Source organism: Meriones unguiculatus, chromosome 3 (assembly GCF_030254825.1).
Source record: "Meriones unguiculatus strain TT.TT164.6M chromosome 3, Bangor_MerUng_6.1, whole genome shotgun sequence".
NCBI lineage: Eukaryota > Metazoa > Chordata > Mammalia > Rodentia > Muridae > Meriones > Meriones unguiculatus.
Genome location: NC_083351.1, coordinates 167520776 through 167538063, shown reverse-complemented (window position 1 = coordinate 167538063; position 17288 = coordinate 167520776). Strand labels below are relative to the sequence as shown.

General features: G+C 41.2%; 1 protein-coding gene across 3 annotated transcripts; it reads left to right on the top strand.

The window, feature by feature from the left end:
* The first annotated feature begins 2593 nt into the window (after positions 1–2593).
* On the top strand, positions 2594–4901 carry LOC110542283 (PRAME family member 8-like). Of its 3 annotated transcripts, none has more exons than XM_021628909.1 (3): positions 2594–2880; positions 3341–3928; positions 4334–4901. In XM_021628909.1, the coding sequence occupies exons 1-3, from the start codon at positions 2594–2596 to the stop codon at positions 4899–4901; spliced, it is 1443 nt and encodes a 480-aa protein (XP_021484584.1). The 3 variants fall into 3 exon arrangements, with proteins under 3 accessions (XP_021484584.1, XP_021484583.1, XP_021484585.1); XM_021628908.1 differs by having other exon boundaries at positions 3338–3928; XM_021628910.1 differs by lacking the exon at positions 3341–3928.
* The last annotated feature ends 12387 nt before the right edge of the window (positions 4902–17288 follow it).

The following is a 17288-nucleotide window of genomic DNA, read 5'->3' as shown; positions in this document are numbered from 1 at the left end:
GTAAGACTGACTAAGCTTGAATCTCAGCTCTTTATTCCAGAACAAATAAATGTGTAAGATGTTTGTCATACTATCCTCTTACAATGGCATTTTATGATTTTGTGTACATAAAATTTCAGGGACAGATTAGCCGCCCTTCCCCCCAGCTCCCACTCTGAACTTAATCACAAATAAATAAAACAAAGCCAGGTGAATTGGCTCACACATTAATCCTCCCAGCAGGAAGGCTGACTCAGGAGGATCCCCTTAAGTTGAAATTTTGTTGTTGTTGTTGGTTTTTTTTTGTGTGTGTGTTTTGTTTGTTTATTGGGTCAGGGTTTCTGTATGTCCTGGAATCACTTTGTCAATCAGGCTGGCCTTGAATTCACACAAATCTGCCTGCCTCTGCCTCCCTAGTGATGGGATGAATGACTTATGTCACCACACCCAACTTGGAATTCTAAATTAACCTTAGCTATTGAACAACAATGTTGTTTCAGAATATAGTTCCAAACCAAGGACAATAAGCAAATAGAAAAATGAATATAAATAAATAAATAAATAAATAAATAAATAAAATAAGCAAGCAAACAATAAAATTCAAGGTTGGGAAGTAAATCAGTAAATGGACTCATGATTTTCACCTACTCTCTTTTTGTTGTGTTTGCATTGACACAGAAAGCTTTGACTCAGTCTAGAGAATGGGAAAATCCAAGGTGGGATTAAGTGTCTGGACTCAAATATGCAATCAGGTGTCAGCTTGTGTTTGGGAGGTGGGGCTGAAATAAGGAAGGGCTGAGCAGGGTGGTATATAAAGGCTTGAGGGGAGGTAGAGGAGTCATTCCTTCAGTGACCTGAAGACTGTGGTGACAGCCTGGCTCTGCTGGGATCCAGAGACCCTGTGCTCATCAGTGCTCAGAACAGGTAAGTCACTTCCCTCCCAAGAGCCCAGCCACCTGAAACAGAGGTTAGAACCAAGATGAATAGGATTGGGGGAAGGGTGATTGGTAAAGGCTTTATTTCTGGATGATATAATTTAACAAATATTTTATAATGCTTTTATCGATCATTTGGGAAGTACGCATCATGAACCCTGAGCACACTCACCTTCTTGTCTATCCAGGCCAACCCCCATCTTGTGAGCTCCCTTCCCAAAAGAAAAAAGGAAGCAAGAGAAAGAGACAGACAGAGAATTTTGATTTTTTTTTTTGTGTTGCCCATAAACTTTGTGAAAGATTCTCAACTTTCTGGTGACCGTTAATGAGAACTGAATCTTTTCCCACCTGCACCCAGTTCCACAAGAGCCATCAATTGAGGAGAACCACACTTCCGAATTCTTATCACATTTTTTTTCTTTTCTTTTCTTTTTTTTTTTTTTTTTGTTTGTTTGTTGTGGGTTTTGAGGAGATAGTGTTTCTCTGTGCAGCCTTGGCCCTTCTGGACTCTCATTATAGAGCCGGCTGGCCTTGAACTCCCATTGATCCCCTGCCTCTGCCTCTCTGAGTGCTGGAATTAAAGGCCTGTGCCACCACACCCAGACTTTATCACATTTTTTAAGACTTTGATGTCTTTCTTGGACTGGAATTTTTTATTCATTTAATCCGGTCCACAATCTTCTCTCCTCCCAGTCCTGCCCTTTATGCCTTGCTCCATGCCGTTCCTCCCCTTCTTTAGAAGGAGATGCCCCTAAGGGATACCCCACCCTGAGATCTCAATTCATAGCAGGACCAAGCGTATCTTTTCCCAAGGACACCAGACAAGGCAGCCCAGCTAAGAGAAAGGAATCCAAAGGAAGGCGACAGAGTTGGAGATAGAATATACTCCCATTTTTAGGGGACCCACATAATGACCACACTGCTCATCTGCTACATATATGTAAAGTGCCTAGGTCCAGCACATGCAAGCCCTTTGGTTGGTGGTTCCATCTTTGTGACCCTCCATTGGCCCAAGTTTGTTTACTCTGTAGATCTTCTTGTGGTGTTCCTGACCCCTCTAACTCCCTCTATCCTTCCTCCCACTCTTCCACAAAACTTCCCAAGCTCTGTCTATTGTCTGGCTGTGGATCTCTGCAACTGTTTCCATTAGCTGCTGGATGAACCCTCTCCAAAGACAGTTATGCAAGGCACCTGTCTGCAAGCATAGCAGAATATTATTAATAGTGTCAAGGTTGGATCTCTCCCACAGGGTGGGTCTCAAATTGGGACTGTCATTGGTTTGCCATACCCTTAATCTCTACTCCAACTTTATCCCTACACTTCCTGTAGGCAAGACTAATTTTGGGTTGAAGATGTTATGGCTGGGTTGGAGTCAACTGCCCTCCACTAGAAGTCCCACCTGGCTACAGGAGTTGGCAACTGCAGGCTCCATGTCCCCCAATGATAGGATCACAGCTAGGGTCACCCCCAGAGACCCCCCTGGGACCGCCTCTCCTGTGGGACAGGAATCCAAATTCCTGTTTCTTCAGATGAACCTACTGAAGTCACTGGCTTTGATTATAAATGCAGTTCTGTATTCATTTCACATAACTTTAAGTAATACAGGATGGAGTAATAATACCATTTCTAGGATCATCTCAGTTTTTCCAAGGTATCCTCCTTACTGAAGACCTTCCAGGATGAGTGCTCAGACTCCACCCACACTCCTGAAGCTGGCAAGGCAGGCTCTGCTGAGAGATGAGACATTGGACATGTCAGCTCTGGACAAACTGCCCATGGAGCTCTTCCCAGTACTGTTCAAGGAGGCCTTGATTGGCAGACACACTGCAACTGTGAAGGCAATGGTGGCAGCCTGGCCTTTCCCCTGTCTCCCTGTGGGGGCATTGATGAAGACTCCTGACTTGGAAACATTCCAGGCAGTGCTAGCAGGAGTAGACATGTGGCTGCAAAGAAAATTTCACCCCAGGTAAGCAATAAGCAAGTACTGTAGAATGGAGCCCATGGATAAGAGGGAAGAGATTATGGGTTCAGGGAGAATGGCTTCTTCATGAGAGGATCAGAGGCTCCTGATGGATCAATGGGCAGAGATGCATGGGTCTTGGAAGCTATTCTTTGATTGGCCTATGGAAGGTTGACTATGGTGAGAGATATGAGTAAATGTAGCAACACAGTGAAGTGAGCCTTCCTTGGTGTTCCCACAATCACCAGTAATGGAATTAGGGATAAACAGAGTCACTTAGTGGAAGGAAAGTAATCAGGGCTACATGTGCAGCTCAAGGAAAGCTTCTGCAGTCTGGACACTGGCTGCTGAAAAAAATACACACCTTGGCAGGGAGAAATTCTGAATTTAGAGTTGTGGAAGAAAAGCTGAGTCAGTGTTGGGTCTTGCCATGTAGTTGACACTTCACATGTTTTCCCCACAGGAGGGGAAAACTTCAGGTTCTTGACCTGAGGAAGGAGCACCATGAATTCTGGAGCATATGGGCTGGAAAAGAGGATGGTGACTGTTCAGCAAAAACCCCAGATGAGCATCAAGTAGTGAAGGTCTTTCCTAGATATGCACTGAGGCGGCGCCTGAAGGTGGTAGCTGACCTTTGCCTCAGGTTCTCTCTTGATGAAGAGCAAGCATCCTTATTGCAGTGGGCCCAGCAGAGAATGGACTCCCTCCAGTTTTGCTGTATGAAGATGACCATCTGGGCTCTGCCTCTCTATGCTATCAAAGAGGTCTTGAATGTTTTCCATCCAGAGCACATTGAGGAATTGGAACTTAATGTGGAATGGAATGTATTCACCCTAGCCCAATTTGCTCCCTGCCTGGGCCAGATGAGAAATCTTCACAAATTCTTCCTGGCACCCATCTACAGGAACACCTTCCACATTTCCAACAGGACAAGAGACAGAGAAGAGACTCATGTCAGGAAGATTATTTCTCAGTTCTCAAAACTCAACTGTCTCCAGCATCTCTGCATGTATGGCATCAACTTTATCAAAGACCACATGACTCAGATCCTCAGGTAAGCAAGGATGGAGAGATGGGTCAGCTAACCAGATCAGACTTTTTTCTTTATGTTTAAGGATTAGTAGTTGAAGATGCCTGCCAGTCACTGGGAACAAACATTTAGGACTCACTGAATATGGAAGTTATGTCTTGTTTTCATGAATAATGAGTCATGGTGTCAAGGCCCTCTCATGAAGTGAAGGACTAAAGTGTGCTAAATAGTAGGCCTCACTCTCAAACAGAAAATTGAATGTGAAGTGTGGTTTTGATTCATTTGGTCATACTCCAACAGGAAGCATTTTAGATAATGATATTTGGTAAAACTGACCTTGGGGCACCTGATTCCTTATAGATTTATATAAATGACATTCCATACTCTCCCACACCATTTTCCAGAACTAACCTCCTGGTTTATCCCTAGGTGCCTGATGACCCCATTGGAAACCCTCTCCGTCACTCACTATCAAATTTCACAGTCAGACTTGAATTGCTTCTCCTGGTGTCAGAAGCTCTTTCAGCTAAAACATCTGGACATGAAAGGTGTGATCTTATTTGACTTGGATCTTATTCCTCTCCAAGTCCTTCTAGAGAATGTGGCAGACACATTGCAGTCCCTGGACTTGAAGGGTTGTAGGATGAAGGACTCTCAGCTTACTGTGCTCATACCTGTCCTCAGCAAGTGCTCACAGCTAAGCAAGGTCAGCTTCTATGACAATGAATTCTCCATGTCCATCCTGATGGACTTTTTGCAGCACACAGCCAACTTGAGCAAGATGAATGTGGAACAATACTCTGCCCCTCTCGAGTGCTATGATGAATTGGGTTATGTCTCCATAGAGAGATTTGTCCAACTCTGTGCTGAGCAAATAGATAGACTCAGAGCCATAAGGCAGCCCAAGAACATCTCCTTTGCTACACACATCTGCCCTAGATGTGGAGAGCGTTGTGTCTATGGTCTGGGGACCAGACTCTGTCGTTGCTGGCGGTAAATAGGGAAACCTGACTTCTGCATTTCAAGAAATGGAAGGTAGTGACACATCTTTCATCTGGAGTCACTGAACTTGTATCTTCAGACACTGCTCATATTGTTGGAAAAAAATGATGTGTGGTGACTTGAATCTCAGAGGCTGTAAGTGACATGGAGAACAATGGGACTGTGGGAACAGGGGTCTTGTGGAGTCAGAAAGACAGTTTTGTCTTTATAAATAGCTTCTCTCATGACAGGATAACCAGTGACTTTTTCCTGCACCTGGATGCTCTCCCTCTGGGGTCTTTCCCGATATTACTCTCACTTCCAGTTTCAGGGTCAGGAAGATTCTGTGACTCCATGAATGGAAAAACACCAGTATCTAATGAGTGAGGCAATGGCCCAGGTCAAATTGGCATCTATAAAATGATAGTTTTAGTGACACTTCTTTCTTTCTTGCCCTTTGCCTACACAATAGTTACATCGCTCTTGAATGGCTCTTCATTTATGTGTACAAAATTTTTAAACTAGAATGAGCAACATAGACACACATCTTATGAATGAGGTTTTAATGGATCACAGACAATTAACATCCAGTTCACTCAAGCCACAAGGCACCTTGGACCCATCAGAGGTGACTAAAGTGAAAGAGAAGACAACACAGGACAAAGCAAACAATATTTTTAATGTTTGTTTTCCTTTTACCCTTAATTTTTTTTGATAACCTGTTATAATCTAAACTGGCCTTGAACTTCTGATTTTTTTAGTATGGCCTCAATGAAATAAATATCATGAACTACTATATCCATCCTTCATGTCACATGTCTATAGGTACATGTTCCTGTGGAGTCCCAAATTCTATGATTTAGCCATAGTGTATATAAAGGTGTCCAATAATACATAAGTCCCTCAGCTGCATAAAACATTTTCTTTACAAAAGAACTGTATTTTAAGTCTTCAGTTGTGGTTTCTGTATTAATTTTTTAAAGAAAATCTCCCTAGCCTCGTTTGAGAAAATGTTTCCATGAGATTGAACTGTAAGGTGTTTCCTCAATTAGTAATGAATTGGGGAGGCCCCATCTATTGTGGGTTGTGCCATACATGGGCTGGGCTCTGTTAGAAAGCAGGGTGAACAAAATATAAGGAGCAAGGCAGTAAGCAGCACTCCTCTATGGCCTCTGCATCAGCTCTGGCCTCTAGGTCCCAGCCCTGCTGAGTTCCTGTCCTGTCTTCCTCAAATGATGGACTATGGATCTGGAAGTATAAGCCAAATATACCTTTTCTTCCCCAACCTGTTCTTTGGTCATGGTGACCAAAGAACATAGCAGTAATAGAAACCCTGACTATGATCTATCTATCTCTACTGGTTGGTTTTGTGTGTCATCTTGACACAAGCTAGTCATCAGCCAGCAAAATATCATCCATATAATGGTAAATTATAGATTGAGGAAACTCTTTACATATTATTGCTAAAGACTGTTGTAGAAAATATTGACATATGGTAGGATTATTCAACATTCCTTGTGGAAGCACTTTCCAATGATATTATGGACTGTGAAACAATGAAACAAAAGGACCGTGCCCAGCTTAGATGGGATGACCCCGAATAAATTCTTACCTGTCATGGGAGAATCCCATAGGGTGATTTCCTGGCTTAGGTTGATAATTATCCAATTGCCTGCTACCCTTCATTGACTAACCATCCCATGCACAGGAAAGAAGAGGTTAAAGTTGATGTTTGAGCTGGGCAAGCCAAGCCCCTACCTGGGGAGAGGGAGTTACAACATGCCGGTGTCCAATGACCAAAAGGACTTTGTGCTTGGCATCATTAAATCTAGCCTGGCACTGTCGAGCTAAGTGGACACATCTGGCAATTACAAGGATGAAGAGTACCAGACCAGCCAAACATGTATAAATGAAAATCCAGGATGGATCAAGAAGTTTCTTTAAATGTTTCCAGACACATTTCAGGAAGGAAGAGTCTATATCAAGTGGCTTCACAACAATTTCCTGTAACTTAGTAAGATCATCAGCAAGCTGAACAGATAATTGTATATACTTTGAATCCCATGGACCCTTAATAAGAGTGGAAAGTTGTTGTCTAGCTAAGGACATGTTAGTAACAGGGAAAAGGGTAAGACAGAATTTACCATAACTTGGATCACAGGACTATTTAGTCATGCTTCTTACTACTTTAATTTCTTCAGACAACAAATCTATTTGCTGCTGCACTGTTGTAAGTGACTATTAATATTTACTAATGATTGTCTTTTAACAATTCTGCTGTTAGTCCTAAACAGCTGTATACCCAAATCACCACACAGAGACTGGGTTTATTTAGTTAATCTAGAACACAATGCTGGGCAATAGCTACTCCATCCTAAACCTCCAAGGGCTTGGATGGAAAACCTGCTATGACTCCTAATGAAAGACTCCCAAGAGCCTATCTAGACAGGGAGACCCCGCTTCCCAAGGAACAGCGAGACCAGCCTTAGGATGCAAGCCGCAAGAGGTTTATTTTGATACACGGGTACCCGGGGCGACCAAGCCTATCGGAGGACTTGCGTGCCTCTCGGTTGGGGTGACGGGTTTTTATAGGGCTCGGGAGCAGGAGGCGTGGTTACAGAAGCGAGAAGCATAGTTACAGGGGTCTGATTGGGTGGTTTGAACAAAGCCGTAGTTAAGTCACGTACCCAGAACAGGGAAGGCAGGAAGGCAGATTGTGAGTTGAGTCACGTACCCACCTGGAACCGGGAAGGTGGGAAAGAATGCAGCGAGGTAGCTCTTCCCTCAGGGAACTTACTGCTATACCGCGCCTACTCTACATAGTGTTAACAATTGCTGCTTATCTTTTGGTCTCTCATTTCCCCCTTTCCTATGATCATTTTGAAGACCCAATCTTGGGTCTTCCAGATATGACCCCTTGTATCTTATAGATTATTTTTTATAATGGGATCTGGGGTCCCTTCAGGGTGGATATAGAGGTAGTAAGCCAAGGAGATTACAGGATCTCTCTAGGCTTTTAGCCCAGTAGCTGCAATATTAGTGTCCATTTCAGCTAAGTAGATGTCCAAGACAATAGCTAATGCCAGGGAGCCCCTTTTGACTTAGCATTTCAGCCTGCTAGGGGGGGATTTGGGCGTAGATCCGTCTTCTGGAGCTTCTTTGAGCTGACCATTGGACCGTAGGCATCAGGGGCTAGGAAGGCTGAAATGCCAGTCAAAGGCTGGGCAATGGGGAAGTCCCAAGCATCTGGTTCGTTGATCCACCCGAAGAGGCAGGGAGCAATCATGTCAGTTTCCAGGAAGTCCAGATCTCAGCTTGCAGTCCACAGCTGATCCTGGACAGAGTTAAACAGGTGAAGATCTGCTGAGACAAATTCAGACTGGAGACAGGAGTTAAAATTTGTCTATTAAATGGGAAAGATCAGGGAAAATCTCATCTGCAATCCTTTTGAGCTATGCCAGATCCAGGTCACATCCTGAAACTCATATGAAATTTTAGTACACAAAAGGAAATATACATAATTTTAAATACTCAGAAAAGTAACATATCAGCAAATCAAACATTTTGAGAGTAACAGGTAAAACTGCATCCCACTGAATGAATTAGCTGTTTGTTTTATAACCTTTATACACAACCTAAGTGTGTCCACAGTAACATTTTTTTTTTTTTTGTGGGCATAGCTGTTTGTAATTAGTCACGAATGAAGCTTGGCCATTTTTATACACTCAGCATATACTTTTAGTTTTCACTTTTACTTTTATGTTTACACTGGAAAGTTAGGCAGAAATACATTACTGGCTTTTAGTGCTAAACCCTGGATGCTTGGACTTTCCTTAACAAAGCAACTAGAAGGAATAGGTTTAGGATATTTCTGTGTCAAAATCTACCCCAGAAATGGCAGATATTAAGAATACCATACTAAAAGCTATGACTTTTGGGTCAGATACACACATTAAACAGATGTTTTTAAAAATAACGAGAAGCACCTTTAGTCTATCTTTAGAAGCCAACAAAGGAAATTAAAATCTTAACCTGGTAACTGAATAATAAGCAGTTATTGCTCCATCAACTTATCAGAACTCTATTGATCAATGCCAAAACTCTGGACTTTTAAAATTTTATAACATAAGCACAACAGTAGCAAAGAGGGGGGAGATATTTAAAATATTTCCCATTTTTAATCTGCTTTAAAATATTTTTTATCTCTTTATAATTTATAATTATATACCTAAAAAAAAACTACTTAGACTCTCCAATCTTTTGTATTTATCAACCCTGAAACATTTTTTTTAACTAAATAACACTCTAGATTTTTACAACCTAAACTCCTATATTCTCAGACCCTATATAAGCTCCACTTATTTATCTTAAGACATGAGTCCTGTGAGCAAGGCAAACCTGTCTTTTTTTCTAAATAAGGTATCTAGTAGTCTGTGGTTCTAGCTAATGAGCTGATCAATGAGCTAACAGTCGATCTAATTGTCTTTTCTCTAGCTGCAAAGCTACCGTAAGCTTAGCATAGCCGTCAAGGTGTTCAGAGACCTGAGAAGGATAAATTATAAGCTAAATAAATACCAATCCATGTGCCAATCAAAATGACAGGGATGACTAGTTAGCCCATTACCTAGGCAGTGTCCCTGGCTCCTGTGTTTCAGCATCCTGAACAGACGCAGTTCTGCCAGGCACATAAGATGAGAGACTGTTTCTGTGGAGAAAGAAACGAGAGAATGGCCTCACCTCGCCCTTAGCAATGTGAAACATTGACTCCAGGTGTCCACAGTTTTGGCTGGGCCCTAACAGTGGGCCAGTTGAGGCAGTATTGCCCAGTGGTTAGCATACCACAATCCAGAGTTGCAGTCATCTGTCGTTGTGCCCAAATCTTCTCGGAGACCTTGGGGGAGCTACTGCCAGGATTGCGGGACTTCCTGTCACAATAAGCTTACACATGTTAAAATGCCTAATTCAGATTTCTGACAAGCTTGAGGGCCAGCATATCCAAGTTACTCTGTTTTTATCATCTGCTCTAAACTGTGTCCTATAAAACAGAATGCTATGATCTCTGATTCTAGCATATTTTCGAGATGCATGTCCTAGAAGTATATATTTTAAGACAAATAGACAAGAGACTAGGTAAGGCTCAACTGCAGTATTTAGCATGACTTTAAATCTGTTCTTTCTGAACTAAAATCAAAGCAAACCTTTTAATCGGATACAGTTTATAGAGAGGCTAGCTAATCTTGCTGCTCCTACCACTTGCATTAAAATTGAACATTAAAAAGCTTTGCGTTTAGCACTAATGACTAAACATATCTCCGGACCAGCATGGCAGCTGGCCACGTGTAACCGAACTGAGCTGGAATCCCTAAACAAACATGGCAGCCAAACTACAGCTTCACGCGCTCTCTATTGCTGAACCATCATGGTGGCTGGCCATATGCTAGCATTAGCACAGGCTGTGATTGACAATACCAAACATGGCCATTAGGTGCTGATGATACAGCAAACACTTCGGAGCTTCCATAATCCCCCACAACCAAAAGTTCCCAGTAATCAAACAAGCTTTAGAACCAACTGCATAACAGAACAATTTTAAACTGTAATTATTTTAGCCATACCAAACCTATCAGCTAGAATTTTTTCCTTAAAAGAGCATAAAAAACATTTTGTAATTAGGAATCACCAGCCTTTTAAATGAAGTATAACATTTTAAAATACAGTTTTTTCTTTAAATCGTATTAACTCTCTGGCTTTTTATAACACATCCACTAACCTTCTGCAACATGCTATATACATTTAGATTTCTAGCTTTTCTTTTCTGGCTTAACCAGACATGCTTACTTTTTTTGCTCTCTTTCTTGCTTTTTAGACAACATAAAAACTCTCACTAAAATCCTTTCCATTCTGACATGATCCTGCTGAAGCCCAGAGTCTACGTACGATTTGCTTTTTATAGGCAAAGCAAAAGCAAGTTACATTACTATAAAGAGGAGTTCTGAAACTGCCAAAATTTTTTTAAAATAACTTTCCTGCATCTGATAACATAAAGGTAACAACCAAACTCTAAGGAACTTAAAACAAGCTTTAAGGAACTTGGTGAAACTTCCCCTTTTCTTTGTCTCAAGATAAAGAACAGGGTGTAAACATGTTTTTATAAACAAAGCAGCTTATCAAAGAAACAGCTCTCCATAAGATACATTTCAAAAACTGCAATTTTCTCAGTCATTGTCATACCCAAATGTCTGATAAACTTTAAACAATTTTTTAAAACCCGTTTTTGCAATATTAAAGTACCCCTTTTGTAGAAGTCACAAGGCATAAACATAATCTTTAAAATTAAAACCAGATTTTAAAACCAGAATTTACCAGTGCAAGCAATTTAATTTTTAAAACCAATACCAATTTAAAATAAGCTATCCTTTTAACCTAGAAGGAAATGAGATTTGACCAAGGTTTTTTTCTTTTTTTCTTTTTTTTACCCATACCAAGATGGCGGTTACATTATAAAATCACATGGTGAAGTCAAGATGGCGGCGAGACACTGAGACACTTTAGACCACGTGGCAGCCTATACAATATGCGCTTATGGATCTAATAAAGCACATAGGCACACATTTTAAACAAGTTTCGGGAGACCTTTCAGAACAGAAAACAAAAGGTAGACAGACAAACAACACTCACTACACTTATGACAAAAATCAGGCAGACAGAAGACAACACAAACCGCGCGGTACGAGATCGGGGCCAAAGCGAAAACAAAAATTCAGATGGAGACCGTGTCGGAGGTCGGTTCCTCCGTCTACCAGATGAAGCACGTAGCCTTCTCTCAGGGGCATCGCCCCAAAGAGTCCCACTCGGCTCGTGTTTCCAGACAGGAGGAAACCCAAGAAGGGTTACCTTTCAGACGGGGGAGCAAATGATTCCCCTACCAGGCACTCCTGAGACGTCTCCCAGGAGGCACGGAAAAGAAGTCTAAGCCCGTCGGCTCCTTCTAGTTTCCGTCTGATACAGATGACCTGGCCAAGTCCAGACCACAGGGGGACTCGAACCCCCTGGAAATGAACTCACACAAAGACAGACCGTTTAACACAATGATACACAAGACTCACAGAACAAAAAGCCGGCAGGTCTTACCTCCCGACGCTGGGTCGGTGGTCCCTGGGTGGGGGTCTCAGATCTCGGTGGGACCTCCAAATGAAAGACTCCCAAGAGCCTATCTAGATGGGGAGACCCCGCTTCCCAAGGAACAGCGAGACCAGCCTTAGGATGCAAGCCGCAAGAAGTTTATTTTGATACACAGGTACCCGGGGCGACCAAGCCTATTGGAGGACTTGCGCGCCTCTCGGTTGGGGTGACGGGTTTTTATAGGGCTCGGGAGCAGGAGGCGCGGTTACAGAAGCGAGAAGCATAGTTACAGGGGTCTGATTGGGTGGATTGAACAAAGCCGTAGTTAAGTCACGTACCCAGAACAGGGAAGGCGGGAAGGCAGATTGTGAGTCGAGTCACGTACCCGGAACCGGGAAGGCGGGAAGGCAGATTGTGAGTTGAGTCACGTACCCACCCGGAACCGGGAAGGCGGGAAAGAATGCAGCGAGGTAGCTCTTCCCTCAGGGAACTTACTGCTATACCGCGCCTACTCTACATAGTGTTAACAATCGCTGCTTATCTTTTGGTCTCTCATTAACATTTAGATTTCCCTCATTTTACTTGCTTTTTGTGATAGCTTAGGTCCAATCCATCTCTCCACATAGTTCCAAGATCTCTCCTCCAGCTCTCTCTCCTCTTCTCCTCACCCTTTCTCCCCCCACTCATTTCCTGCCCCCTGGCTCCTCCCCTCTTTCCTGTCCTCTGGATCCTCCCCACTCAACATTGTGTCTAGTTGTTTTATTTTGTCTTGTTTACACAAGAGTTGAGACAGGATGCTTAGAATGAGTATCACAATGCAATATCCGGATTGAAACCAGAGAGTATGTGTGGGAGGAATCAGCATTTGAATGAACAAGGGTAAGGTGTATACATTTTAAAAGAACATCATACCAACACTGCACCAAAATGGCCTGATGAAAATCATTATTAACAAGCAATGGAGTTTGATAAGCATTAGCTGTAGTATTAACTAACTGATTAATTAATGCTGCAGCAGTAATGGTATTCTGACAAAGAGCCATTGCAGCTGTAACTCCTGTGAGGGCAGCTAGAATCACTGTAACAGCCACAGTAGTACCAAAATCCCTTTTAAATCTAGAAACAGTCATAAGTCCAACTCTATAATAATGATCTGGGGAAACAACTGGTACCCACAAGCTAGCACGTGTCCTAACAACTCCTGTAAAAGGGAAAGTGATATTCCAACAGGAGGAAATTCTGCAAGAGGCTATAGAACTACTGCCTCTGGCAGCTGCTTTGATATTTAAATCTCAGTGGAAAGACTGCTTTTACCAGGCCTTTACTAAGTCAGGGTAGAATTTGCAAGTCCATCTCCTTTTGTTTGTGAGAGCAGGTGGGATAGCTTGTGAGGGTCACACCTCTTCCTCAGGCTCCTCCTGGAAATTAACCCAGTGTTCTGAAATGTTTCTACTCTGGCTTAAAAACTATACAATAAAAAGATAGGCCGACAGTTTACTGCTAGGGGCTGACAGTTGCTGCTAAGTGGCTGTTAGGGCTGCTAGTTTTTGCTGCAGAGGCTAAGGTGGCTTTTTGCTGTGGCTGTCGAGTCTGGACCTTCTTAAAAAGCCTCCTATGTGCTGTGTGTTATTTTATTAATTTTAATCCTCACGCCCAACTCAAGAACCGTTCGACTCTGCTGGCTGGCTCTGGCATAGAACAATTAATTTCTGCAGATTCCAAAGGACTATTGATTAGTAAAAAGAAAAAGGTGATTTTAAACAACATTAGCAGGAGAAAGAGTAAGGTTAACATTTGAACTTACTGATAAAGGTTTGCCTGTAATAGCATTAAAATGCATAGTACCATTTTCTACATTGGGTGTCTTCAAAAAGTAGAGAGATCTAGTATCCATGCAAGTAAACTCTCCACATTAGTGATATGGGTACATTACCCATGGATACTTCACAGGTATACCGTTAGCATCAGCCACAGGGTCAGTGTGCTGTCTGACCCATAATCCTGGTTTATTCAATGCCTGCAAGGGCTGATGAGGAGGTAAACAATGAACCCAGGGTAAAGGAAGACCTACAGAGGTAGGATAAATACTCCCCTCAGGGCAACTAGGTAACTCTACTGAGGCAGGCTGATCAGTTAAATTAGAATTGCCAATGGCAACTCGAAGGTCAGTAAATATTAATTCATTTCCTAAATCTGGCTTTCTCAGCATGTCTTCCACAGTAAAGTTGAACACAAGGAAGATAAAGCTTAACATAAGAATGCCCAATGAATGAACCACCAAGCTTAAAATAAACTGAATCAGTAAAATTATAAAACCCAGAAATATCTGTAAAAGTATCTACAGAAGAAGAAGGCAAACCTAAGCTATCATTACTAGAATATAAGGCAGGAAACAAAGGTGCACTAACATGCACAGGGAGAACAAGAGGGGGATTGGGCATTAAAGCCCAAATGTGTAACTCAGCCTTCACTGGGTGAATCAACTGAAATAGGATCAGCAATATCATTACTCTGGGAATGATCTTGTTCCTTGGTGTAATCCACTTGTAACACCAGTCTCTCTGGCAGTCATCAAGCAGCATCTTCAACCTGCAAAAAAAACACAAACATATCCTTGTCCCCAAATCAAAATGGGGTTAGGTCCATGCCATGTATTATTCAAGGAGTCCCTCCATTTAACCATGGCGTAATGGCATGCTGTTTGAGGGTGCCAAAAACATTCAGCCACAGATTAGCCATGTTTGTCCAAGGTTAAAAAATTCAAAATAAAAAGTACATGATTTAATTGAGCTCTGGATGAAAGAGGAGGACATAATTCCCCCCTTTTTTGTCTTTTGTAAATACATTTTAATGGTGGCATGGGCATGTTCAACCATGCCTTGGCCCATAGGATTATAAGGAATACCTGTTACATGCTTAATATTTAATTTTTTACAAAAAAATTTGAAAGGGCTTGCTGGTATAAGCTGGCCCATTGTTAGTTTTAATTTGGTGTGGCACACCAAGAACAACAAAGGCAACCAAACAATGATCTATGATATGGCATGCAGTTTCTCCAGAATGCAAGGTAGCAAAAATAAATCCTGTACAGGTATCAATAATTATATGAATAAAATTTAATTTCCCAAATTCCATAAAATGGGTCATATTTATCTGCCATAGCTGAAGTGGGTTCAGCCCATGGGGCTTAACCCCAAGATGAGGTACTGGGCAGAAGACATCATAATTGTTACATTTTTAAATAATTTCTCTGGCTTGTTCTTTGGTAAGGCAATAAGTTAAATGCAAGGAATGACTATTAAGATGATGCAATTCATGAGTCGATTGAGCTTTTTGTGTTGTTTGTAGAGCCAAGGCTACTAAGGCTTTATCAATAGTCTGGTTATCTAGAGCAAGAGGTCCAGGGAGGCCAGAATGGACTCTCACATGAATAATAACAAAAGTATTATCACAGGCCTGAATAAGTCTTTGAATCTGAGCAAAAATTTGACTAACCCAAGTGGTAGAAAGAATCTGACCTGCTGTTTTAAGCTTAGGAATAGCTTGAGCAACATAAGCATTATCAGTAAACAAATTAAAATGCTCAGAAAAATGTTGTAAAACTGCATGAATGGCCACCAATTTTGCAAGTTGAGCAAATAACCCTGGAACTTGAAAAATAACTTTTTGTCCATTAACAGTATAGCCAGCTTTTCCTTTAGTATTACCATCAGAAAAAATAGAGCAAGCATTTTTTAAAGGTTTATTTTTAACTATAATAGGAAAAAAAAACACTATGTAAAGTAAAATAAAATTGAATAATATTGTAGGAAGTGTAATGATTATCTAGTTGTCCTGTAAATTCAGCCAAAGAAAGCAACCATTTATCTAAATTATCGTAAAGCCAATTAGTCTGAGCTTTACTATATGGTATAATAATCTTGGAAGGCTCAATTCCAAAGTAAGCCCTTGCCTGGGTGCATCCTGCCACAATAACTTGGGCAATGGCCTCATAATAAGGCAAAACTACTTTATTGGGATCCACAACAGAGGATTAGATTGCCATAACAATCCAGTAGGAATTGACTGTGTTTGAAATACAAATAATAAGAGAGGAGTATCTGGATCCCAATATGTTACAAATTGATTTTCTAAAGCCTTTTCCACTAACAATAATGTATCTTGAGCCTCTGGAGTCAATTTTTTTTTAATTTTTTTATTTAACTTTTATTAATTATACTTTATTCATTTTGTATCCCCCCATAAGCCCCTCCCTCCTCCCCTCCTGGCCCCACCCTCTCCCCCCCTTTCTGCATGCATGCCCCTCCCCAAGTCCCCTGGAGTCAATTTTTAAGGGGAGTTTGGAGCTGCATCCCCTTTAAGAACATTAAACAATGGCATAAGTTGTCTAGTTGTTAATTTTAGATATGGCCTAAACCAATTTATATCTCCCAATAATTTTTGAAAGTCATTAATGGTCTTTAAATTATCTTTTTTAATTTGTACTTTCTCATGTTTAATAGCCAGAGGAAATAAATTAAAACCTAAATAACTATAAGAATCTCTAGTTTGTACCTTCTCTCGAGCAATTTTTAATCCTGCATGGGACAAAACCCCAGATAAATCTGTATAGCAAGCCATAACATCTTGAGCTACAAGAGAGGCTAATAAAATATCATCTATATAATGAATGATATAAATAGGCCATTTTTTTCAATACTGGACTAATGGCATTAGCTACAAATTGTTGACACAAAGTAGGACTATTTTGCCATGCCCTGTGGCAGCACTTTCCAGTGATAATGTTTCATGGGTATTTTAAAATTAATGGAAGGGAGACTAAAAGCAATTCTATGACAATTCTCAGGATGTAAAGGAATGGAAAAAAAAGCAATCTTTTAAATCTAAAATAATCTAAATAATGTTTTAAGGAATCCTACTAGGTGATGGGAGTTCTGGTTACAGTGCTCCCATTATTATCATAGTCTCATTAACCTTTCTTAAATCTTCTAACAATCTAAATTTGCCAGATTTCTTTTTAATTACAAAAATGGGCATGATCCACAGTGAGTTAGAGTGAACTATATGCCGTGCCTGGAGCTGTTCTTTAACCAAATCATGTGCAGCCTACAATTTTTCAGAAGCAAGGGGCCATTGATCAACCCATACAGGATCATCAGATTTCTAGTTACTTTCATCTGCATAGGATGCAGGTTGTTTAGTGACCCACCCTTTAGTTCCATTATTTTCTTGTGCCTCGACAGCTTGGACTCTGCCCTATTTTTTTTTTTTTTTATCTTTG